At 44.0% G+C, this 25,932-nt stretch overlaps 1 protein-coding gene across 1 annotated transcript in view; it reads right to left on the bottom strand.

Annotated features, from left to right (window-relative positions):
- Window positions 1–25,932, bottom strand: part of BAG5 (BAG cochaperone 5) — a 49,436-nt gene that overhangs the window by 4,478 nt on the left and 19,026 nt on the right. Inside the window, exon 2 of the mRNA XM_077266844.1 lies at window positions 1,012–2,870. Within this exon, the coding sequence (XP_077122959.1) occupies window positions 1,485–2,840 (1,356 nt within the window). The 5' untranslated portion in view covers window positions 2,841–2,870 and the 3' untranslated portion in view covers window positions 1,012–1,484. The remainder of the gene's footprint in view (window positions 1–1,011; window positions 2,871–25,932) is intronic.

Here is a 25,932-nt window from a genome sequence, read left to right as displayed (position 1 = left end):
GCGGAACTACATTAAAGATTGCACGCAATAGTGACCAAAAAAGATAAGAATGTGTTACATACTATTTGACGTGCAGACACCTGAAGCTGAAGAAAGTCAGTAGCGAAGACAGGGTGCTCTTATCAGATGTTGCGATAAATAAATTACTTAACTTTCCGGTGATCAGCGATGTAACGAGATGGTAATCCCTCGGCGTGCTGTCCCGGCCGGTGACAGCCGCCCGTGCAGGGGGAAGCAGGTATGAAGTGAGCGCTCAGTAACGTTGCAGCTGACAGGACCTTCGGAGTATTCAGGTCACGTGGTGCCCTTGTTTGAAGGTACTGAGCACGATATATATATATATATATATATATATATATATATATATATATATATATATATATATATATATATATATATATATATATATATATATATATATATATATATCGTGCTCAGTACCTTCAAACAAGGGCACCACGTGACCTGAATACTCCGAAGGTCCTGTCAGCTGCAACGTTACTGAGCGCTCACTTCATACCTGCTTCCCCCTGCACGGGCGGCTGTCACCGGCCGGGACAGCACGCCGAGGGATTACCATCTCGTTACATCGCTGATCACCGGAAAGTTAAGTAATTTATTTATCGCAACATCTGATAAGAGCACCCTGTCTTCGCTACTGACTTTCTTCAGCTTCAGGTGTCTGCACGTCAAATAGTATGTAACACGTTCTTATCTTTTTTGGTCACTATTGCGTGCAATCTTTAATGTAGTTCCGCAACCTTATTTTTTAATTTTATAAATATAGCTGCCGCAATAGTTCTTGCTTACCATTTTATGTTATTCTTGTTCTTAGAGTTTGAAAGCCCAGGTGGACTTATATACGGATCATCTTACTGCTTTCAGCATTGCTCCCTCCCTTTTGATAGGTAATAGTAATGGTTTTTTGTGTATGCATATCATAGCGCAGGTATATATATATATATATATATATATATATATATATATTTTTAATATATATATTTTTTCTACTTTAATAAACAATGGATTTCCAAAGCAGATAACCTCTTTCAAATGAGACGCATGTCTTTTCACTTCAATCAACTACCAAATAATAGAACTGGACATGACAAACATTTAATCCTTAAAGTGCAAGCAAACAAAAAAAAAATACATGCCGCAAACTACAGCAACTGATCCAATATCAGGCAACACTAAACTTTCATAAACTGATGGCTTATTGGCTAGAACCCAATAATTACAACGCCCCAAACCAAGAGCCGGTACATAGGCTTCTAAGTCACTAGCTTTAGATATGTCATCATTGAGCTTCTCAATCTTGTATGTGTAGGAATGATTCTTTGGAAGAATATTCATAAAGACAGGAAAAAACAAAACAAAAAAACCCGGTTTTAAACCAGGCTTTGGTGTACGAAATCGTAAAAACTCAACTCCACATTATTCCTACAATCATTAATTTTGTGCAAGTTTAGGTAAACCAAATCCTAATATTCCCATTCATCTGTTTTCATGTCCAAATAACTCAGGATATTATTGGCAAACTTTACTGCTTGTTTCCTTGCCATTTTAGACCGCTCGTCGCCTTGTGAATCAATGGCATCTAGAGAGAGAAGCTGCTTGGTGAGGAGCTCTTCTAACCTCATGTAATTTCTATCTGCCCTTCTGCCGTCAAAGGACAGGACCTCTCTCTGAAGCTCGGACAGGCTCCCGAGAACTCTCCACACAGCGATATGAGAAGGATGTTCTGGATTGACTTGATCACCGATGTTGTGTCTCCTTTCAATAGCCTCCTTGAGGTCAGTGTATGTGATGACAGTCTGGACCTCCACCACTGCTCTCCTTCTCGCTTCTCGTATGCAAGGATTCTTCTCTACACTTACTTCGTCCAACTGGGCTATAAGACTCTGGAGTTCAGATTTGGTCCCTAAGTGAATTTCAGACACGTTTTGTCTTTCCAACAGACTGGCTTTTATGTCGGCCAGTCGTTGGCGGATCATTTCGATTTGGACTATGGATTGGTTTTTGGCCAGGTCATAAGCACTGGTGAAGTGGGCTTCCTCTTCGATGTCTAGATATTTAAATAAGCTGTTGATTTCTTCAACTACTTCTTTCCTGTATGTCCTCACTTCTACGTGTCCGGAAACATCTAAAGCGTCCAGTTCTGCTATGAACCCGGAGAGGACGCAAGATAAGTGTCTGTAAGTTTCACATTCATTTACGCCAGCGAGAAGAGCAATCAGGCTGGCGCGGGCCTTGTTGACTTCACACATAATGGAGTTAATCTTAGAAATGGTTGGATGAGCATCGGTGGAGAGGGGAAGGGCCAGCACCTGCTGCTTCAAGCAGTTTTCCAGTATGTCTTGAATTGCAAGAACTTTAGTTAAAGTGCGATATCTTGCTTTTCTTAAGGAGGCTTTTCCCTCGGTCTTGACTTGTGTAAGTCTCATAAGAATGTTCTGAATGCCTTCTTCGAACTCCTCTGTGATACATCCTCTCCCTCCATACAAAGGCCCTATTTGCTGACCTACCAGGTTCTGAACCTCCTTGAAAATCTGCTCGATTTCCAGTCGACAAGGATGGTTTGCAGTCTTCTCCAGTTCTTTCAGAAGCCTTTCCACCTCCTCAATTGCTCTCCGCCGGGCCTGCTGAATGTTCCCCTTTCCTTCTGTATCTATAGATTCAATCTCAAAGAGCTGTTTGGTCAGAGTTTTCTCTAACTTCTTGTACTCAGGGTCACTCTGTAAGCCGCTGAAGCTAGCCACATTCTGCTCGAGATCTTTGACTTTCCGCTGGATCTCCTGAAGAGCTGTGATTGAAGCATGTTGATTACCCATATCCATTCTCCGATAATCCTTCGTTTATTATCTAAACTGAAAGAGAGAAGGATAGTTTTCAACAACATGTGAATCAAAATTTGTCATAGTACTATCTCAATTTTAACCATCGGACGGAATAGTACGTCTGATGGCAGAACCCGCATCGCAATCCACCCGCGCCTATTAACTAGCTAAATGTGCTGTCAAGCTCTGACAGCGGCATTTAACAAGTGCTTCCAGCCATCCGGACTGCTGTGAGTGCCACCCTGTGGTCGGCGTTCATAGCAATGCAGTATTTCTGCTACATAGGAGCGATCTGAGGATCGCCTCTATGCAGCAGAGGCAATCGAGTTATGGCAGCTTCTAGCCTCCCACGGGAGGCTATTGAAGCATGCCAAAATGTAAAAAAAGGGTTTTTAAAATAGGAAAAATAAATAAATAAAAAAGTTTAAATCACCCCCTTTTGCCCCATTCAAAACAAAAACAATTAAAAAAAGAAATCGAACCTACACATATTTGGTATCGGCGCATTTGGAATCGCTCGATCAATAAAAAAAAAGGGGTAACCTGATCGCTAAACAGCGTAGAGAGAGAAAAAGTCAGAACGCCAGAATTACGTTTTTTTTTGGTCACCGCAACATTGCATTAAAATGCAATAACGGGCGATCAAAAAACGCCAGCTCAGCATGCAAAAAAAATAAGCCCTCACCCAACCCCAAATCACAAAAAATGGAGACGCTACGGATAACAGAAAATTGTGCAATTTTTTTTTTTTTTTTATTAGCAAGGTTTGGAACTTTTTTTCACTACTTAAAGACACCAAACGTGTCCAGGTTCTTTTTTATCTATGAACTTGTAATGACCTGGAGAATAAAAATGGCAGGTCAGGTTTAGCATTTAGTGAACCTAGCAAAAAAGCCAAACAAAAAACAAGTTTGGGATTTAACTTTTTTCTTGCACATTCACCGCACTTGGAATTTTTTGTCCCGTTTTCTTGTACACGACATGGTAAAACCAATGGTGTCGTTCAAAAGTACAATTTGTCCCGCCAAAAATAAGCCCTCACATGGCCATATTGACGGAAAAATAAAAAAGTTATGGCTCTGGGAAGGAGGGGAGCGAAAAACACAAACCGAAAAATGCACCGGTCATTAAGGGGTTAAAAGGGTTATTCCGATAATTTCAAGTTTTCACCAGGACTGCTAGGACCCAAAAGAACAGGGCTCTGAAATGTCCTATTGGAATGGATCGAAGGCGGAATACTTTGCTCAGCCTGTCCTATAGTCAATGAATGAATGAAGAGGCAGTGTCCATTGGCAGTCAAAGCGCTTTTCCGATGAGGCATTTCAAAGCACTGTTCTTGCAATCTTTAAGGGCTAAAATGGTTAAGCTTCATGGTTCCAACAAGGGCTGTGGAGTCAGTAAGCCAAACCACAGACTCAGACTCCTCAATTTTCCTGACTTCCGACTTCACAGCACTGGCCACTACTGAGCATGTACATAAAGTGCAGTACAGATTCATCTCAACTAAAAGCAGAGATCCTTAGATCCAGAACAGAACAATCATTTATAGGACATTTCATAACTTTCCAAATTATGAAAACATTTACAGCATGTCCTGATTTGTACTACTGAACCCAATTTATTATATATTTTTGGAGTCAAAGTCGGTCCATTTTATTCAGACTCCAACTTCACCAAAATGGACACCGGTTGATAAGTTACTGATCATCGACCACATCATGTACACATAGTTTACTGCCTCCCATTGTTCTTCATTTACCGAAAACTCCAGAGCTGATAAGACATGCTGATCGGTGATCCTTCCAGTCAATCATTGGATGGTGATGAGTCGCCACCACTACGGCCAGGGATAGGCTACAGCGATCATATGTGATAACAACAATGTCATTGTTAGGAACCAGGTGAACAGAGGGGCTGGTCAGATGCATATTACTCCTTTTGTTATATAATATTTCAAATGGCTGTATAACTCCTTTAAGATGCAAAGCAATAGTGTAGTCAACTTTGGCAATAACAGCGTTTCAGATGATAGGTGTGCCCTCATCTAAACTAGTGACGTGTCCAAATCACAGCAGTGCTCAGTTGACTTTTAAAGTGATTTTCCACTTTCACAAAACCTCTCCTCCAAACTGTGCCTTTTTCACACTCTGCACTATTGCCTGTTATTGTGTGCAGCAGTGGCGTCAGGTCACGTGAGCTGCAGTCAATCAGGGAGTTCATCTTGTCTGCGTGTCAACTCATCTTGTCTGCTTTGGCAGATCTACTGAGCTCGTTGAATGGCTGCAGGACCGTCACGTGAGGTCAGCGCTACAGACACTGGGATAGCGCTAAAAAGCGAGTAAACCACAGGTTTGTGGCTATTTTTTGAACAAACTGACTCTGGAAAGGGGTTTTCTGAAGCCTTTCCACCAGGATCATAGAAAAACCCTTGAACTTTATGGTCCTGGAGGACGTTGCAACAGCAAAAACCTCATCATTTCCAAACAGGAAACCCTTGTTCTGTAGAGTTGGGCTTGTAGGGAAATGAAGCAAACACAGAAAAGCCTAAAGTACAATTCATAGTGACATGCAACGTGACCGCTTGATCATTTTTCATCTGTTCATTTTGTGGTATTTAGAAACATATGGGATCAGCAACACCCGTTCCTTTTTCATGTGTCAGTTTAATAGAGGTTTTCCCTCGATGGTAATATAGATTAGATTTAGTAAACTCCCTGAACTTATCTTCCTGCTTAAATCAGATAAATTAAAAGCCACAAACCACCCACCGATATACAACTGCAGCAGCCTCTTTGCCGCTGAGCCAATGCAGTAATGCGGAGTCAGTGTGCGCGTGCCTGGAATCTCGCTGCAGCGATGAGCTCTTAATCTGCAGGCTAGGACTGCGGCTAGGAATATATCAGGACATAAACCTCTGCTGAACCACAGAGCATCCACAGAAAACAGCTGTTCCCCTGACAAGCCAGGACAAGAATTTCACCCTCTGACCCTGATTACATGGCTGCAAGTAGAGTCCTGGTAGGTACAGGAGTCTATGTGGCAGGAAGGTGCCCATAGTCAGTCTGTAGTAGGATCTGACCTTTTTTTGTGTGGCTCACACAGCCTCAAAAAGTCTAATATCACCTATACAAAATATACTTAAAAAATAAAGAAGCCAAATAAATATTTCTGCAGGGTGTAGTCTGTCCACATTAGTAGGATATGTGGCAGAAGCTCAATACTTTTTCCAGCATGATGGAGACCATCCCAAGGCAAAAGAGATCACAAGTGGCTCGGTGAACAAGACATTAACATTTTGCATCCATGGCCAGGAAACTCCCCAGATCTCAATCCCACTGAGAACCTGTGATCAATCCTCAAAAAACAGGAGGACAAATAAACACTCAGAAATTGTGATAAGCTCCAAGCACTGATGAGACAAGAATGGGCGATAATCAGTCAGCATCCAGCCCAGAAGCTACCGGGGCGAAGGGCAGAAGCCTGGAGAAACAAGGGTCAACACTGGAAATATGGAGGAGTCGTTACATAAACTTGATGTATTTGTCAACAAAAAGTAACAACAAACTTATGAAATGCTGATTGTACTTCAGTAACCATAGAAACATCCGACTAAAAGATCTAAACACTGACGATACAAACTTTGTGAAGACCAAAACTTGCGTCTCAACCTCAAAAATGTTGGCCCCCCAACTCTAACAGCCTCATCAAGTTTAAGATGTATTTTATAAGGTATGCAGTTTATATAGTGAAATCTGGTGATAATTCCACTTTACTTGTACCAGAGAAAGATACCGTAGTTTATATTTCCAGATGTCTCATACTGATGACCGATCCCTAGGAACAATGTTGGGTGACCGACAGTGCACACCCATGGATCAGCAGTTTTCAGCTACAAAGCGCATAGAGCTCAGCTCTGTACATTATGTGTATCAATAAAATGGACATCAGAATCCCAGGCTACCTGTGTAGTAGCTTTGCTATAATTATCAAGTAAAAAACTTGCCTTCATGAGTGGAAAACTTCTACCCTGAGCCATGGGTGATATAGTATACTGGCAGAATCATGGTTTGAAGAAGCGCCCCTTCAATTTTACCGCTCCAACCAGGTGAAGTCTTTAAAATCCAGCGCAGTCACTTGCACGATCCGGGCTCCGAGCGCCTCTGTACTGAGCCCAGATTATACAAGTATCTGCGCTGGATTTCACAGACATCGGGGCTGACGACACCTGGCTGGAGTGAACGATCAAAGCCAAAGGACTTGGTGACTAGGCCAGTGCACTATACCGCCCCCGATGATGAGGGGGAAAGGTTTTATACTCACAGAGGCATGTCTTTACTTGATAAGTATAGGAAAACAACTACACACATTGTAGCTGAACTATCATCATTATAATTCGCATGTAATTGCCTGCAGGATCCTGGGATTAGCGTAATAGGCAATTTTCTAATGTCAGGTTCCCTTTAATGTGGAGTTTAGGAGCTCGTTGGTTGGATCAATCCAGCATAGTTTTTATTTTTAGCAGACAGAAAATCAGAGCTTCTATAGACAGATAGAAAACAAGTAAAAAAAAATCAATCCCCAGCAACAAACTCCGAGGCACACATACTACCTACAGTGGCTTGTGAAAGCATTCACCCCTTGGCTTTTTGCATTACAACCTGTGTTTACATTTTTGTAATCTGATTTGTGTGTGATGCATCACTAAATACTCTAAGTTGGTGAAGTGAGAAAAATCTAGGCAAAAATAACATTTATTGTATAAAATAAATTAAAATTGTCATGTGCATAAGTATTCACCCCTTTTGCTATGAAGCCCCTTAACATTTCTGGGGGAAGCAATTCCCTTCACCAGTCCCATGCTTAGTGACAGGACGTCCCCCTGTGTGCAATCTACGGTAAGTGTCACATGGCTGTCAGTATATACACTTAACTATTTCGAAAAAGCCACAGAGGCTGCAACACCATTAACAAGAGGCTCCACTAACCAAACACCATGAAGACCAAGGAAATCTCCAAGCAAGTCAGGGACAAAGTTGTTGAGAAGTACAAGTCAGGGTTGGGTTATACAAAAAAAAGAACCCAATCTCTGATGATTCCCCAGAGCACTATGAAGTCCATTATCATCAAATGAAAAGAACATGGTACCACAACAAAGCTGCCAAAAGAGGGCCACCCCCCAAAACTCTCAGCCCGGGCAAGGACGGCATAAATCAGTGAGGCAGCTCAGAGACCAAAAGGTAATGCTGAAGGAGCTGCAGAGTTCCCAAGCAGAGACCAGATTATCTGTCCATATAACCATAATAAGCTGTACACTCCATGCAGGCTGCTTTTATGGAAGAATGGACAAAAAAAAAAAAAACCTTGACTTTTACACAAAAATTCTAAGGCTGATTTTTAGTTTGACAAAATACATGTGGGAGACTCCCCGAATGTATGGAGGAAGGTGATGTGCTCAGATGAAACCAAAATTGAACTTTTTGGCCACCAAGGTAAACGCTATGTCTGGCACCAAACCAACACATCTCATCACCCCAAGAACACCATCCCCACAGTGAAACATGGTGGTGGCAGCATTATGCTGTGGGGATGTTTTTCGACACCAGGGACAGGAAAAAAGGTCTGAGTCGAGAGGGAAGATGGATGGTGCAAAATACAGATATACTTGAGCAAAATCTGTTTCAGTCGGTCAACAATTTGAGACTGGGACAGAGGTTCACCTTCCAAAAAGACAATGACCCAAAACATACTGCCAAAGCAACAGGAGTTGTTTGTTTAAGGAGCAATGTGTACATGTTTTACAGTGGCCTAATCAAAGCCCAGACCTTAATCCAATTGAGAATATGTGGTCAGACTTGAGGGAGCTAGAGCTGTTTGGCCTTGAGGAATGGGCAAAAATCAGAGTGGCAAGATGTGGAAAGCTCATAGAGATTCATCCAAAGCGGCTTGCAGCTATAATTGCCACAAAAGGAGGCTCTACAAAGTACTGACACTTTAGGGGGGTGAATAGTTATGTACACTGAAGTTTTCAGTCATTTTGTCCTATTTGTTGTTTGCTTCACAATAAAAAGAAAACCAAATGTTCACAGTTGTAGGCATGTTCAATACGTGAATGGATGCGAACCCTAAAGAAACAAAACAGTGAAATTCCAAGTTGTGAGTTAGCAAAACAATGCTGAGGGGGTGAATACTTTCACAAGCCGCTGTATGTCCGACCCTGCCTTCTCACAGGAGATAAGATGGTGGATAAGAGGTCTATTGATGGCTTAGTACTCCCATCCCAACTGAGAACACACACACACACACACACACACACACACACACACACACACACACACACACACTATAAAAGGTACCTTCACACTGAGCAACTTTCCAACGAGGACAGCGATCCGTGACGTTGCAGCGTTCTGGATAGCGATCTCGTTGTGTTTGACACACAGCAGCGATCAGGATCCTGCTGTGATATCGCTGGTCGGAGCTAGAAGTCCAGAACTTTATTTAGTCGCTGATCACCCGCTGTCATCGCTGGATCGGCGTGTGTGACGTCGATCCAGCAATGTGTTCACTTGTAACCAGGGTAAACATTGGGTTACTAAGTGCAGGGCCGCGCTTAGTAACCCTATATTTACCCTGGTTACCATTGTAAAAGTTAAAAAAAAACCCCACTACATACTCACATTCTGATGTCTGTCACGTCCCCCGGCGTCCACAGGGTTAAAACTGCTTTCGGCAGGAGCGCTTGCTAATGCTGCGCTGCTGCCGAGAGCTTCCTGCACTGAATGTGTCAGGGCCGGCAGTAACAGCGGTGACGTCACCGCTGTGCTCTGCTTTACGGCCGGCGCTGACACAGTCAGTGCAGGAAGCTCTCGGCAGCAGCGCAGCATTAGCAAGCGCTCCTGCCGAAAGCAGTTTTAACCCGGTGGACGCTGGCGGGGGACGTGACAGACATCAGAATGTGAGTATGTACTGGTTTTTTTTACAATGGTAACCAGGGTAAATATCGGGTTACTAAGCACGGCCCTGCACTTAGTAACCCGATGTTTACCCTGGTTACCCGGGGTCTGTGTGACAGCTCCCCAGCGACCACACAACGACTTACCAACGATCACGGCCAGGTCGTATCGCTGGTCGTGATCGTTGGCAAGTCGTTTAGTGTAACGGTACCTTAACTCTATAGTTATCTATACAACTGATTGGCTGACAGCTTTCTCCCACTAGTGTTCCATATGCAGAAATGCTTTGTTGAGTGCTCCCATGTACTCTATGAGAGCTACCACCAGCAGCAGCGTACCTTACAGTGACTCGAAAAGGCCCACACACAGATTAGATGGTCGACTGATTCCGCCGGAACTGCTGGGTTCTGCCGATTGTTATGTAAAGGTTGGCCTTTTTTCACCCTGATGTTTCTCAAGGTTTCTTACCTCAACTTAAATGATATCTAAAGATGTGATCATGCACTGTGTTCATGAGACAACCCTTTAAAGCATGGGTGGGGAACCTCAGGACCCAGGGCCATTTATCAGGTCCTGGAGCAGATTCTAAGGGACCGCATTCTTGGGCAAGAAACTGTATTTTGATTGCCACAAGCTCATTAATTTCTTCTTGCTCTGTTAGCACACACACACACACACACACACACACACACACACACACACACACACACACACACACACACACACACTGTTCACTACTGAACACTGAAGGGAATGCAATGATAGATTATGTCCTGAAACCAGTGCCAGACTCAGGATGTACATTGTGGGCGAAGTTTGTACGGCCCCTGCAGGATGGTATAAATATCCAAATGGCCCTTCGCAGAAGAAAAAAAAAAAAAAAAAAAGATTCCCCACCCCTGCTTTAGAGGCATGTTGTGCATCTCTACAGGGCACGGTAAGATATTCCGAAGATTAGATGGGAAAGAAGTATGCACAATATCTCATTAAAACATGTTTGATGATAGTCAGATGAGTCCACCTGCATACATGGTACTCAATAAAAACGTCCTCTGTTTCTTCCATACTTAGGGTACCGTCACACATTGAAATTTTCATCGCTGCGACGGCACGATTCGTGACGTCGCAGCGTCGTATAATCATCGCTCCAGCGTCGTAGACTGCGGTCACACGTTGCAATCACGGCGCTGGAGCGATGCCGAAGTCCCCAGGTAACCAGGGTAAACATCGGGTAACTAAGCGCAGGGCCGCGCTTAGTAACCCGATGTTTACCCTGGTTACCAGCGTAAATGTAAAAAAACAAACAGTACATACTCACCCGTCGGTGTCCTTCAGGTCCCTTGCCGTCTGCTTCCTGCTCTGAGTGCAGCCGTACAGTGAGAGCAGAGCGCAGCACCGCTGTGATCTGCTCTCACTTTCCGGCCGGCACTCAGAGCAGGAAGCAGACGGCAAGGGACCTGAAGGACACCGACGGGTGAGCATGTACGGTTTGTTTTTTTACGTTTACGCTTGTAACCAGGGTAAACATCGGGTTACTAAGCGCGGCCCTGCGCTTAGTTACCCGATGTTTACCCTGGTTACAAGCGAAGACATCGCTGGATCGCTGTCACACACAACGATCCAGCGATGTCAGCGGGTGATCAAGCGACGAAAGAAAGTTCCAAACGATCTGCTACGACGTACGATTCTCAGCAGGGTGTCTGATCGCAGTAGCGTGTCAGACACAGCGATATCGTAACGATATCGCTAGAACGTCACGAATCGTACCGTCGTAGCGATGGAAATTTCAATGTGTGACAGTACCCTTACACCATGTTCCCGTACTGCCTGGACTCATTAAATGTAAATTTTAGTTCAGCTCCATCAAGGGCTGATCATCTATGCGTGACCTACTCCAAGTGGGTGCATAAAATACAGTTGTCACCCACTTAAGGGAACGTATTGAAGAGGGGACAATAGTTTTCCCAACTTAGGTTGCTTTCACACATCTCTGTTTGGACTGAGACCAACTGCTGTTGAGTTTGGGTTAGCAAATCTCTTTTTTTTTTTAATCAGATATTTTTATTAAACAGTAAGGGTAATACATGGAAATTACGTTACTGTAAGCAGTACACATATGTATTTTACTTTTTAAGAAATTTTTAAACCCCAAACCCAACTCCCACATCCCCTCCCCTCCAACCTTAGAGACCTGACAAAAACCACCCCAGTTTGCTACATCGTACATAGTTATACAAGAAAAGGAAGATGACTTGTCGGTATTGCCCTCGAGAGGGCAGAGAACCCAGGAACAGAAACAGAGTCACTTAAATCACGTTGATTCGAGCCACGGATTCCACAACCTACTGAAAAGGTCCATCTTGTTTCTCTTAAGGTAAATGCTCCTCTCCAGAGAGATAATGTGATCCACTTGCGTCATAAAGTCTCTTCTCGTTGGTGGCTCTTCCCTAATCCAGAACTTGGCAATCAGCTTTCGCGCAATAAACAGCAATCTAGCAATAACCATTTTGTACAGATTATCAGTTACAATCTCCTCTACGTAGCCCAAAACACATACCAAAGGGTCCCGTGGCATAGAGCAGTTATATGTCAATCCCACCTTATTCAGTACCACAATCCAAAAGGAGGACAGCCTGGGGCATTGCCACATCATATGGAGGATGCCCGCCTCGGATTGTGAGCACCTAGGGCATTCCGAATTAGGTCTCAGACCAGCTTTGAATAACATGTCCGGAGTTCTGTAAGCCCTATGGATAACAAATAATTGTGACAACCTCCCAGGCTCACTCATCGAGATCTTGGGCACATACTCCAATATTGAGTCCCAACAATCGTTGTCAATCACCCCCACGTCAGCCTCCCATTTCGCCCTGGCTCTAATAGGGTGCCCCTCTAAGAAAGAGAATAGAAGAAATTTGTATATACCCGAGATCACCCCCTTCGTGCCTCCCCCCGTAAGAATAAAATCCAGCATGAGATCAACCTGAATCTCCACAGGCCCTCTCTTAGGGTACCGTCTCACAGTGGCACTTTGGTCGCTACGACCGTGACGCTCCAGCGTCGCTCCAATATCGCTCCAGCGTCGTAGACAGCGGTCACACTTCGCAATGCACGACGCTGGAGCGATAATTTCATGACGTATTTGCGATGTGGAAGCCGTTGGTTACTGTGCGCACATCGTATACAACCTTTGTTACACGATACGATCATGCCGCCACAGTGGGACACTTGACGACGAAAGAAAGTTTCAAACGATCTGCTACGACGTACGATTCTCAGCGGGGTCACTGATCGTAGTAGCGTGTCAGACACAGCAATATCGTATGGATATCGCTGGAACGTCACGGATCGTGCCGTCGTAGCGACCAAAGTGCCACTGTGAGACAGTACCCTTACACTGTGCCTGATATGCATGTGAAATGCAGCTATACTGATACAACTCAGAGTTTGGCAGTAGAAATTCTTCCTGCAATGCCTCGAAGTTCCTAATCCTACCCTGATGTAATATTTGACTTATCAGAGATATGCCTGCCTCCCTCCAGACATGAAATCCCGCCATCTGTCTAAACTCTGGTAGGAAGTAGTTATTCCAAATAGGTGAGAATCTAGCGAGAGCCCTCACTCCCCTAATTACCTTTACTGTGTCCCAAACGTTGTGAATAAGCCTAATAGTGCAGAATTTAGAGCCCATTTCACGAAAATGCCCACCCTCCAGGCCATCACTCAATACCCTTGACCCAATGAGCGTCCTCAGGCTACATGGTATCCGCTCCCCACCCGAATCCACACCCCATCCCCTAAGGTGCTGACACTGTGATGCCAAAAAGTATAGCCACGGATTAGGTAGTGCTACCCCCCCTCCGTCTTTGGCCTTTGTAGAATTTCTTGTTTAAATCTGGGGCTTTTCCCTCCCCAGATCAGCTCGCCAAACAAGGATCTGATCCTCTGAAATCTGCTCCTTGATATCCATACAGGAGAGTTGTGTAGCACGTAAAGGAGTTGCGGCATCACAATCATCTTTATAAGGTTTACCCTACCGATCACCGATAAGTGTAGCTTTTTCCACGCCTGGACTTTAGTGCGTATCCTTCGCAAAAGTGGTGCCAAATTCAGCTCCTCAAAACCAGTCAAAGGGAGAGCAATCTGGATCCCCAGATATTTAAATTTATCAACTGACCGCAACCTTGTAGAAGAGTCCAACATCTCGCTGTCTCCATATTCCCCATCAATCATCATATTGGATTTGTCCCAATTAATTCTTAGGCCCGAACAACTCCCAAATTCCTCAATGATGGCCTCCGCCCCAACCAGGGTCCCCTCAGAGTCCTCCAAGAAGAGCAAAATATCATCAGCGTATAACGCCACTTTTTCTTCTAAATTCCCGTATATGAAACCTCTCACCTCCCGGGATCCTCTAATTTTTGCAGCAAGGGGCTCCACCGCCAAGGCGAAGAGCAGTGGGGACAAAGGACAGCCCTGTCTAGTGCCCCTAGACAAAGAAAAGGTCTCAGAAAAAGCATTATTCACTCTAATTTTGGCCACTGGAGAGGAGTACAATAGCCGCACCCATGAAATGAATTTAGGTCCAAACCCCATTTGTTCCAGTACCGACCACAGGTAGCTCCACTCCACGCAATCAAAAGCCTTGTGGGCATCCAAGGAAACCACAACCCGTTTGCCGACATTGTCGGAAGGAATTTGCAAATTTAAAAACAACCGTCTCAGGTTGAGTGCCGTTGATTTGTTGGGCATAAAGCCTGTTTGATCAGGGTGAACCAGTTTGTCAATCACCCTAGTCAACCTATTTGCCAAGGCCTTTGCCAAAATCTTTATGTCGGCCGACAGCTGTGAGATTGGTCTATAAGATTCCGGTAGCTGTGGGTCCTTGTCGGCTTTAGGGATAACCACCACAACAGCCTCTCTCATTGACAAAGGTAGCTCCCCTCTTTCCAGCGAACCATTGCACACCCCTACCAGATTGGCCAACAGAGTATCTTTCAAAATCTTATAAATCTCAGCTGGAATACCGTCTGCCCCCGGAGCCTTACCCCCAGCTATGCCCGCTAAAGCCGCCCCCAATTCTTCCTCCCCTATCGGCTCCTCCAACGACTCACATTCCTCCCTACTCAACCTGGGCAGACCAATCCCCTCCAAGTACATGGTCATATCCTCAGACCCCCTCCCCACGCTAGAAGTATATAATTTACCATAGAATTTTCTAAACACTTCCAGAATTTGCTCCCCCCCGAGTAACCAACGTCCCGTCCTCCGTTTTTATGGAGTAGACATGCGAGGAGCCTCTCTGTGCAGATGCCACCACAGAGAGTAAGTGTCCCACCTTTTCCCCCTTCTGAATAGAAAGTTTCTTTTTGAAAAGCCCGCGACTTCTCCGCTTTTCTCAAATATAACTGGTTAACCTCCTGCTGAGCTACCCTCATACGGCTCTGAGACTCCTTAGTGCTGTGGGCCCCCAATGCAGCCTCAGCTGCCTTCAGTTCTTCCAAAACAGCTTGATCCTGTGCTCTGGTCCTTGTCTTATGTCTTGAGATATCACGAAACAGAATACCCCTTAAATACGCCTTCATAGTGTCCCAAACTACATGACTTTCTGCACTCCCTTCATTGATCCTAAAAAACTCCTCTCTGTTCCCACCCTTTCCATATCCAAAAGTTGTATCGAGGAGGGGTGAAATTTCCAACCCATCCTCCCCGATCCAACCTGACCTGATAATTTCAGAGAGACCTGAACTGGGCTATGATCTGATAAAATCCTAGGACTATATTCCACCCCACTTAACAGTTCGTTCATCCCGTCATTACCCAAGGCTACATCGATTCGTGACATAGATCCATACGTAGTCGTGTAGCAGGAGTAAGAATATGTATTAACATTGCGAACCCGCCATAAGTCAATCCAACCTATTTCTCTAAGATAATTTCCAAAAGGAGTGTCATTGCCGTCCCTGCGCAGCGAGGCGTGATTACTCTTGTCCCAGTGGTCATCAGCTATATTGTTCACATCTCCCACAACTAGAAGGGGAACCCCTTCCCATCCTCTCATAGACTCCAATATGTCCTGAATTTTCTTACCAGAATATGGCGGGGGTATATATAATGAAACAATGCAAATCAAACGATTAAAGATTTTACACACTAAAAAAACATACTGACCGTCCTTATCAATTTTAACCTCTATTTCCTCAAATGGAGTATTTGTATGGATTAAAACTGACACCCCCCTTGCGTAATTAGAGAACGTCGAGTGATACGCCTTGCTCACCCATCGCTTCTGTAACATATCAACTTTTTCTTCCACTAAGTGGGTTTCTTGCAGGCAAATCACCGAGGGCCTCTGTTTCAGCAGGTACTGAAATATTGCCGCCCGTTTAGTAGCGTCTGCTAACCCCCTGACATTCCAACTTATAATATTAACGTCCCCTCCCATTTCCTTAAAGAAAAATAACATGTGAGAACAGTCTCCCCCAGGTCTCCACCAATACCCGCCTCCCCCCTCCCTCCCCCACAACCAAACCATCCTCCCCCATCTGAAACTCAACAAAATTCAAATAGAACAAACTTTCTTTCTCTATGTGATAACTGAGAGCGCTTGGTACAACCTAGAACTATGCCCTTTACCATCCATCTCTCCCCCTCCCACCGCGACCAATATGAACTATTCATTGCGCCGCCGAACACAATACTTTAACTTTGGGGTGCATTCTGCCAGAAAACACAAAGCACGTTCAAAGACCAGAGAGAGGCAGAACCAGTGAAATTACGAATCCTCAGTTTCAGACTCAACGGTTCCGATCCGTGCCAATTTTCTTGGCATTAATATCCAGCCAATGCATAGCCTCCTCCGGACTCTGGAAAAAATGGACACGATCCAGCGCTACCACCCTGAGCTTAGCCGGGTAGAGCATCGAATATTTTAGGTCCAGTTCTCGGAGCCGTCGCTTGACTTCACCAAACTTCATTCTAAGTTTTTGCACCGATGCCAAATAGTCCGGATAAATGGAGATCCGATTTCCGTTTATGCTCAGGCCTTCACTGATCCTGGCCTTCCTTAATAGGGTTTCCCGATCCCGGTAGTCCAAGATTTTTGCCAATATAGCTCGAGGGGGAGAGCCGGGTGGCAGGGGCCGAGTGGGGACTCTATGAGCCCTCTCCACCGAGAAGTGATTTGTGAGGCCGTCACCTCCCACCGAGTTCTTAAGCCATGCCTCAATATATTCAGTGGGATTATTCCCCTCCACCTTCTCCGGCACCCCAATTATTCTTAAATTATTCCTGCGGGAACGGTTTTCCAAGTCATCTGTTTTAAATTCCAATTCTGCAATACGTTGAATGTATTTCTTTTCTCTTTTTAACAGTTCGTTTGTCTGATCCTCCACACTGCCCACACGTTCCTCCACCACCTCCACTCTCTTCTCCACCTTGCGCATAGCAGAGTTAAGGGACTTCATTTCAACTTTTAAATCATCCACCCTTATGTTCAGCGCAGCCAGGGCAGATTTGCAGTGTATAACAACAGAGAAAATGTCTTGCAGTGTTGGCTCCCCCATGTTTAAGTGCTGCACACCATCAGAATCATTAGTCAGCACTGGGCTGGCAGCAGGAGTCACATTATCAGCGCTGTGCACTTCCTGCACCCTTCCTGGGGAAAGTTGTTCCTCCCCCACACTGGGAATGTCCTCCCCTCCTCTCCTCTGCCTTTGCGGGGTCTCCTTCTCTCCAAGCCCCTCAGGATCCAGCAGCAGGGCACCCCCCTCCTCCGTGTGGGCAAACCACTCCAGCCGTGCGATTACCTCCAGCGGTATGAAGCGCTGGCTCTGGCCGCCTCCTCCTTGGCAACGGCGCCATCTTGGATTTTCGCGCCTGCCGCAGGCACCGACTGTTTTCGGCGTGGCATCGCCGCTTCTCACCGCCCGTTACCACCGGTGTCTTCCTCCGCACGCAGGGGTCCTGCGGTGCCTCTCTGCCCAGTTTCGGTGTTCGGCGGTGCCTTCCAGGGTGAGTTATAGGAGCGGTGCGGGGAGAGAGAGCCGTCGCACGTCCGCTCACATCGCTCGCTAGGCCACGCCCCGTTAGCAAATCTCTTGACCCAAACTCAACAGCTGCATAAACATGCATGAACATTTCAAGTTTGATCAGAAGACCAGCGGCTGGTCTGAAAATTGCGGTGCAGGTATGGACAGTGAAACTAGTCTGCTTTTATACTAACCCAAAGAGTCCACCACCAAGCTGCTGGACCATGGTAATTGAAGCCCAAGAACTGTGGAAGCCCACAGTAGTATTTAGTTTCATGAGCACTTTACACAATAGCAGCATAAACTTGCTTTCTATGATGTTGTTGGGAAACAATCAGTAATGACTTAAGTACTGCTAACTAAAATGTAAGCAATTCTGCAACTAGACAGTCATATATTCCATTTCCCAGTATACAGATATAGTTTCACCACCGAGCCCTAGGTGCAAATCACCCTCTAAAGCTATAGATGAAAAGGTCATACGGATGCCTCCTCTCAGACACTGTATTAAGGGCTTGGATAAAGATCAGCTCTGCGCACAAACAACAACATGATATTACTAGCGCTGGAATGTGCTGAATTATATTAACATGCTGTCAAGTTAAAAAAAGGCAATGTAGATATTCGCTTCACATCCTACCCGTGAGCTCTGTGTGTTTGGACACAACCTACCTCTGTGTAATTCCTCCTGTAAGCATAGGAGAGCAATGATTTCCTAATTCCAAGTAGAAGAACTTGTCTTATCAGATCAGGGTGGATCCTCCGTCAGGGCGGAGTATTTACAGCATTACTACTGATAGATGTACATGTGGTTAAGTTATTATTGGTGGAAGAGCCTGGAATTTCCCCACCTTGTATTGTCACCTATCGTACCACTTAATAGCAAGGAGCTCTGGAAGTAAAATTAAATTTTTCGAAACAGAAAACTGAAATACAATCTTTGCTAACTCCTTGGAGAGTCTATTGGGTCTGCAGGCTGTCCGGGGATGGGGGGGGTCTGTGGGCTGTCCGTGTGTGTGCGCGCACGCGCGCGCACACAGGCATCATCCGATGGGACTACAAGTCCCATCGGGCTATGCCTGCTACAGTGACAGGGATTGACACATTAGCCAATGATGGGACAGTAGTAGTCCCATGATCCGGCTAATGTGTTGAATGTAAAAGAAAAAACAAAACAAAAAAGCCACATACACACATATACAGTACATACAACATACAGTACATGCTACATATGACATACAGACCATACTACATATAACAAACATATAACATACAGTACTTACAACATTTGACATACAAAATATGACAGTACATACAACATAAAGTACATATGACAGAGTACATATTCACCAATCACCTTGATCCCGAAGCCCTTGCTCACCTGTAAAAATAATATTAAAATAATAAACAATATACTCCCTGTGTCCGCAGATAACCAATTAATACGAGTTTCCCACGACGATCTCCCGTGGAGAGCTGCAGCATCAGCAGATGCGACCGCTCTCCAGGGGCACTGGGATACAATGACAGAAGGTATCCTTCCGCACTGTATCCCTCCACCGCTGTGAGAAATAGTTCCTACTCTCACTTGTGGCTCTGCTGTGTTGGAAATTTCCCACGCAGCCTTGCCATAAAGTGAGACCAATGAACTTATGTAACCTCTTCAGTGATGCACTGCAGGGCAGGAGCCATTGTCTCCTGTCAGTGTGTCACTGGAGGCCTATAGAGCAGTGACATCACCCGATGTCACTGTTCTATAGGGGAGATCGTCGTGGGACACTCGTTATTAATTGGACTACGGCGGAAAGGGAGTATACGGTTGGTTTATTATTTTTAATTTTTTGCAGGCGATCGAGTTATAGCAAGTATGGTGAAATTAGGAATATTAAAATACTTTTTTCTGGCTGTGTCTTTTTTTTTTAAACTCTTTCACTACTATAAGATTTGTAATAGATAGGCGTCTTATTGACGCCTCTCCATTATTAACCGGGCTTAATGTCACCTTACAATAGCATCTTATACATGTGCCATTTCTGGGGCGGCTAGTATTTGTAGCGGAGGGGGGAAGAGTAAACATCCATGGCCCCTGTCTATGCTAATAATAGCAGCCCGCAGCTGTCTGCTTCGCCTTTCTGGCTATTAAATATAGCAGGAGCCCACGTCATTTTTTTTTTTTTGGGGGGGGGGGTCCCCCTATTTTAAATAGCCAGTAAAGGCTACGCAGACAGCTGCAGGCTGATATTCATAGCCTGGGAAGGAGCCATGGGTATTACCCCGTTTCCAGGCTACAAATACTGGCCCCCGGCTTTCCCACTCTGGCGCAGAAAATTGCGGGGGAGTCCACGCCATTTTTTTTCCGTTTTTTTTTTTTTAAATTAAACATGCTCATTAATCATCATCGGCCTTGCTATTATATATCTATGGATATATCTATAGATATATCCATAGTTATATCTATAGATATATCTATAGATATATTTATAGATATATTTATAGATATATTTATAGATAGAATTCCAAGAAAGAGGCAGCACTCCATTGTTTCAGTGGGAAAATGTGCAGGATTTTAATCAACCCACATGTCTGGGCGACGTTTCGGCTACAAATGAGCCTTTCCCTTGATAAAGCGATGTAGTGAACACGCGAAACGCGCGTCGGGGTCATCCAACACCAGGCCCGGGGGTCTTTTTGCTTCTAAGAAGAAAAACAGAAAAATATTTCAGCTCACCCTTCAGGAAACATTTCCTCATAGTCCTTGCAAGATCCGAGCACGGAAAGAGCTGCTGCCCCAGCTCTCCTGAAGTAATGTATTTGAAGAGAAGATCCAGCTCAGAAAGTATTTAAAGATAAAAAATTATTTATTCCAAAACTTATTAAAAATGGAAACACTGCATGTCAAAATCAGCGGAAAACATATTTACAGAGGGACATCCATGAAATAGCTGAACGCTATAGCTGAATAGCTGTGGACTAAGAACACCGAGAGTGTTCGAAACGCGTTCAGCTATTTCCTGGATGTCCTCTGTAAATATGTTTTTCGCTGATTTTGACATGCAGTGTTTCCATTTTTAATAATTTTTGGAATAAATAATTTTTTATCTTTAAATACTTTCTGAGCTGGATCTTCTCTTTTTGCTTCTGCCCCTGGTAAGTTTCTTTCCCTCCCTAGGACTTCAGTTGAATATTGTCACTTTGACATTTCCTCTGAGAGGGGTTTTCTTGCCATTTCCATATGCTATTGCACAAGCACTTTAGATGAACATTGGGTCATTCCATGTCAAGTGGACCAGTGGTCCCCACTCGACCTTCTCCGATTTTGCTGAAAATTTATAAGGATGTACATGTATGTTTGAAAAGAGGTTCTGTAAATTTTTAGGGCCAGATCTCAAATACATTGGGCACTGTTGACCTTTCACTGGAGGTTCCACCAAGCCTGCGGCTTCAGCTAATAAGAGGATTTTGCAAACTTTGGCACATAGCCATTAGAGTTCTATACTGGCTTTGATGCTGAAATTTGGCATACTAGCTCAACTTTTGCTGCTAAACACGATAAAATTACCGGCTATGACAAAACAATATTTCGGCCGCAATTTTGTGTCAAAGTAGCTTGAAAAACGCGTCGCATAAAATTTATGCCAAACTTTGCCCATATATAACTCAAGACCAAAAACCAATAGTAACTGGTGCTTTGCCCTGTACACCAAACATCTACATGACTTTGCATTGCTGCAATATCACGGTCAAAGCATATGTATTTGTGGAAATATTCACACCCACATATGATGAAAAACTTAAAAAAAACGAATTTTACCTATTTTTAGGTCAAATTTCTCAAAAAGGGTACCTGTTATGATTGAACTGGTGGTTAGGAGCACTAGAAATGACCAGATGAGCAAACTAGTAATACAGGACGAGCTCTGGGAAGTGGGAGCTCTGCTGACCGCAAGCCCTAATCCTATCACAACAACTAGAAAAAGCCGTGGAGCGTTCCTGATTCTGCCTAGACGCCTCTTCACAGCCCAAGAGCTAACTACCCGTAAAGATAGAAAATACAGCCTACCTTGCCTCAGAGAAATCCCCCAAAGAAATAGGCAGCCCCCACATATATTGACTGTGAGTTAAGATGGAAGTCACAAACACAGAAATGAAACAGGTTTCAGCATAGGAGGCCAGGCTTAACTAAACAGACTGAGGATAGAAAAGGTATCTTTGCGGTCAGCATAAAACACTAACAAAAAACCATGCAGTGGGCAAAAGAAACCACCACACCGACTCACGGCGCGGTGGTGCCACTCTGCATCCCAGAGCTTCCAGCTAACAGAACAAAATCATGATAGCAAGCTGGACAAAAAACAATGATAACAAATAAGCTAGCAGAAACTTAGCTTTTGCTGAAGTAGACAGGTCATCTGAAAGATCCAAGAGAACTGAACCGGTACTAGGACATTGACAGCTGGCATCAAGTAACGATCTGAGTGGAGTTAAATATAGCAGCCAGCCAAGGCCTCAACGAGATCAGCTGGAGAATGAATCTCAGAACCAGCAGCTCCACTCACAGCCACCAGAGGGAGTCCATGAACAGAACTCGCCGAAGTACCATTCATAACGACAGGAGGGAGCTCGAGAACAGAATTCACAACAGGTACCCCTAAAGTATATTAATTCTGATATCATTAGAAAGAGCACATTTTTCTCTACAAGGATCATTGGGTTTTTTTTTGGAGTCTATCAGTTTAAGAAATGAAAAATGCCACTGAACGTGGTGTTATTTATTAATACGCAATGAATGGTAACTGCACTATTCAAACCCTTGCGTTGGTCCATGGTGGTTATACCACAACCAATTCCCTAAGAATTGGTACTATAATCCTATTAAGAGTTGTAATAATGCTGTCTATCGAGAATTGGCAGCCCCATCGCCTAGGAGCCATGGCCGACAGCCGTGCAAGGCGAGCCTCGGGTGGTCTCTTTATCGCAGGTTCCAAAGCCTGAGGGTGGGTGTCTTTGCCTAGGATCCCAAGCTTAATATTGGGTATCTTTTGTTGGTTCCCAAGCCATAATGTTCAGTCTAAGTGGTCTGGAAGTGTTGCTGAATTTGCAACATAATCGGTTCAGAGAAGCTGTATTGTCGGCCCATTGCTGTTGCAGCGGTGCTGAAATTATTGCAATGATTGACTGCTCGGAATCCAGCATGTATCATTTCTCACAGGCCAGTGAAAGAAGTTAGCTGGTCCATGAGGATGCATAAAATTTATTAATGCATCATGCTTGTCGACTGAAATTTCAGAAATATTTCCAATCCACCAGTTCCTATCGTAAATGCAGGCAATGTATTGCCCTGGCTGGAGGTTAGCAATTGGCACAAAAGGCATTTCTGATCTGACAGATCTATCTACATGGGCAATGAAAGATGATGGGTCATTTGACACCCTTGAAATGCAAATCTTTTTGTCATCAATTGGCACAAACTGGTGATTTTCTCTTGTTCCAGCAATCGTATGTCCATCTTTGAACCTTTCCTCTTTAACTACCCGTATTTCGTCAATTTTTTCTTTTGGAACAAAAAAAAAAAACTTGATTCCATGCAGTTGCTCGTTGCAAAAGTTGAATAAATCCACCGGGGTCAGTATTTGGTTTTCAGTTGGGCTTTGAAGACTGGCACGAGCTGCCAACCTCTTTGCTGTCCCTCCAATCCCATCACAGGGCGACTTTCCATGACTGGTACCAAAAAAATTCCATTCAGCGCGGATATTGAAATCAGCATTGTGGTGGCACAAGTAGAGAAAATTTTTGAAATTTTTGTACTGGGCTGCAGATCCATCGCTGAAGTAGTGGATATGACAAATCCCATAGATTAGTCTTGAGATACTCCACAATTACTGTTAAGAAAGTGTGGACTGCAACTGTGTCATGTCGTGAGCAATCACTGATTATGCACAAGCTGATGTTCTGCGCAGCTTCACCATTTAACTCCTTGAAGTAAATTACAAATGGGTGTACTGTAGCTTGACTATTTTCCCAGTGGAAACCTTGAATGGCATCTTGAACAATAAATGAGTAATTTTCAGCAAAGTCCATAAGGATCACAAGCTCTCCAGGTCTCAGATTTTCCTTCAACGATTTCAGATATCAACTTTGATGCTTGGCGATGTAGTGATGGCTACAAAGTTTAGAAATTTTCAAAACCAATTCTTCAATGAAATCTTCTATAGTCAGTTGTTTCGTATCAAGCGAAGGTCTCGATCAGTGTGAATCCATTGTTTGAACTCAATAATATCTTCAGGGTCACTGTTGACAAACACATTGACTAGAAATTCTTTTAAAACTTCAGGACCCGGGCATTTATCACAACGGCCAAGCATACAGTCCTTGGATTCAATTCCACAGACCATTTTGCATACAGTTAGGTCCATATGTATTTGGACAGAGACAACATTTTTCTAATTTTGGTTACAGACATTACCACAATGAATTTTAAACAAAACAATTCAGATGCAGTTGAAGTTCAGACTTTCAGCTTTCATTTGAGGGTATCCACATTAAAATTGGATGAAGGGTTTAGGAGTTTCAGCTCCTTAACATGTGCCACCCTGTTTTTAAAGGGACCAAAAGTAATTGGACAGATTCAATAATTTTAAATAAAATGTTCATTTTTAGTACTTGGTTGAAAACCCTTTGTTGGCAATGACTTCCTGAAGTCTTGAACTCATGGACATCACCAGACGCTGTGCTTCATCCTTTCTGATGCTCTGCCAGGCCTTCACTGCGGTGGTTTTCAGTTGCTGTTTGTTTGTGGGCCATTCTGTCTGAAGTTTAGCCTTTAACAAGTGAAATGCATGCTCAATTGGGCTGAGATCAGGTGAATGACTTGGCCATTCAAGAATATTCCACTTCTTTGCTTTAATAAACTCCTGGGTTGCTTTGGCTTTATGTTTTGGGTCATTGTCCATCTGTAGTATGAAACGACGACCAATCAGTTTGGCGGCATTTGGCTGGATCTGAGCACACAGTATGGCTCTGAATACCTCAGAATTCATTCGGCTGCTTCTGTCCTGTGTCATATCATCAATAAACACTAGTGACCCAGTGCCACTGGCAGCCATGCATGCCCAAGCCATCACACTGCCTCCGCCATGTTTTACAGATGATGTGGTATGCTTTGGTTCATGAGCTGTACCACGCCTTCGCCATACTTTTCTCTTTCCATCATTCTGGTAGAGGTTGATCTTGGTTTCATCTGTCCAAAGAATGTTCTTCCAGAACTGTGCTGGGTTTTTTAGATGTTTTTTAGCAAAGTCCAGTCTAGCCTTTTTATTCTTGATGCTTATGATTGGCTTGCACCGTGCAGTGAACCCTCTTGTATTTACTTTCATGCAGTCTTCTCTTTCTGGTAGATTTGGATATTGATATGCCTACCTCCTGGAGAGTTGTTCACTTGGTTGGCTGTTGTGAAGGGGTTTCTCTTCACCATGGAGATTATTCTGCGATCATCCACCACTGTTGTCTTCCGTGGGCGCCCAGGTCTTTTTGCATTGATGAGTTCACCAGTGCTTGCTTTCTTGCTCAGGATTTACCAAACTGTAGATTTTGCCACTCCTAATATTGTAGCAATTTCTCGGATGGGTTTTTTCTGTTTTCGCAGCTTAAGGATGGCTTGTTTCACCTACATGGAGAGCTCCTTTGACCGCATGTTTACTTCACAGCAAAACCTTCCAAATGCAAGCACCACACCTCAAATCAACTCCAGGCCTTTTATCTGCTTAATTGAGAATGACATAACGAAGGGATTGCCCACACCTATCCATGAAATAGCCTTGGAGTCAATTGTCCAATTACTTTTGGTCCCTTTAAAAACAGGGTGGCACATGTTAAGGAGCTGAAACTCCTAAACCCTTCATCCAATTTTAATGTGGATACCCTCAAATGAAAGCTGAAAGTCTGAACTTCAACTGCATCTGAATTGTTTTGTTTAAAATTCATTGTGGTAATGTCTATAACTAAAATTAGAAAAATGTTGTCTCTGTCCAAATATATATGGACCTAACTGTATGAGCTCTTTGTAGTCATCATTGATTGGGCATGCTGCAAGCATTAGTTTGACATTTTGGT

The sequence above is a fragment of the Ranitomeya variabilis genome, chromosome 1 (genome assembly GCF_051348905.1).
Source record: "Ranitomeya variabilis isolate aRanVar5 chromosome 1, aRanVar5.hap1, whole genome shotgun sequence".
Lineage (NCBI taxonomy): Eukaryota > Metazoa > Chordata > Amphibia > Anura > Dendrobatidae > Ranitomeya > Ranitomeya variabilis.
This window is presented reverse-complemented; position numbering and strand designations above follow the sequence as displayed.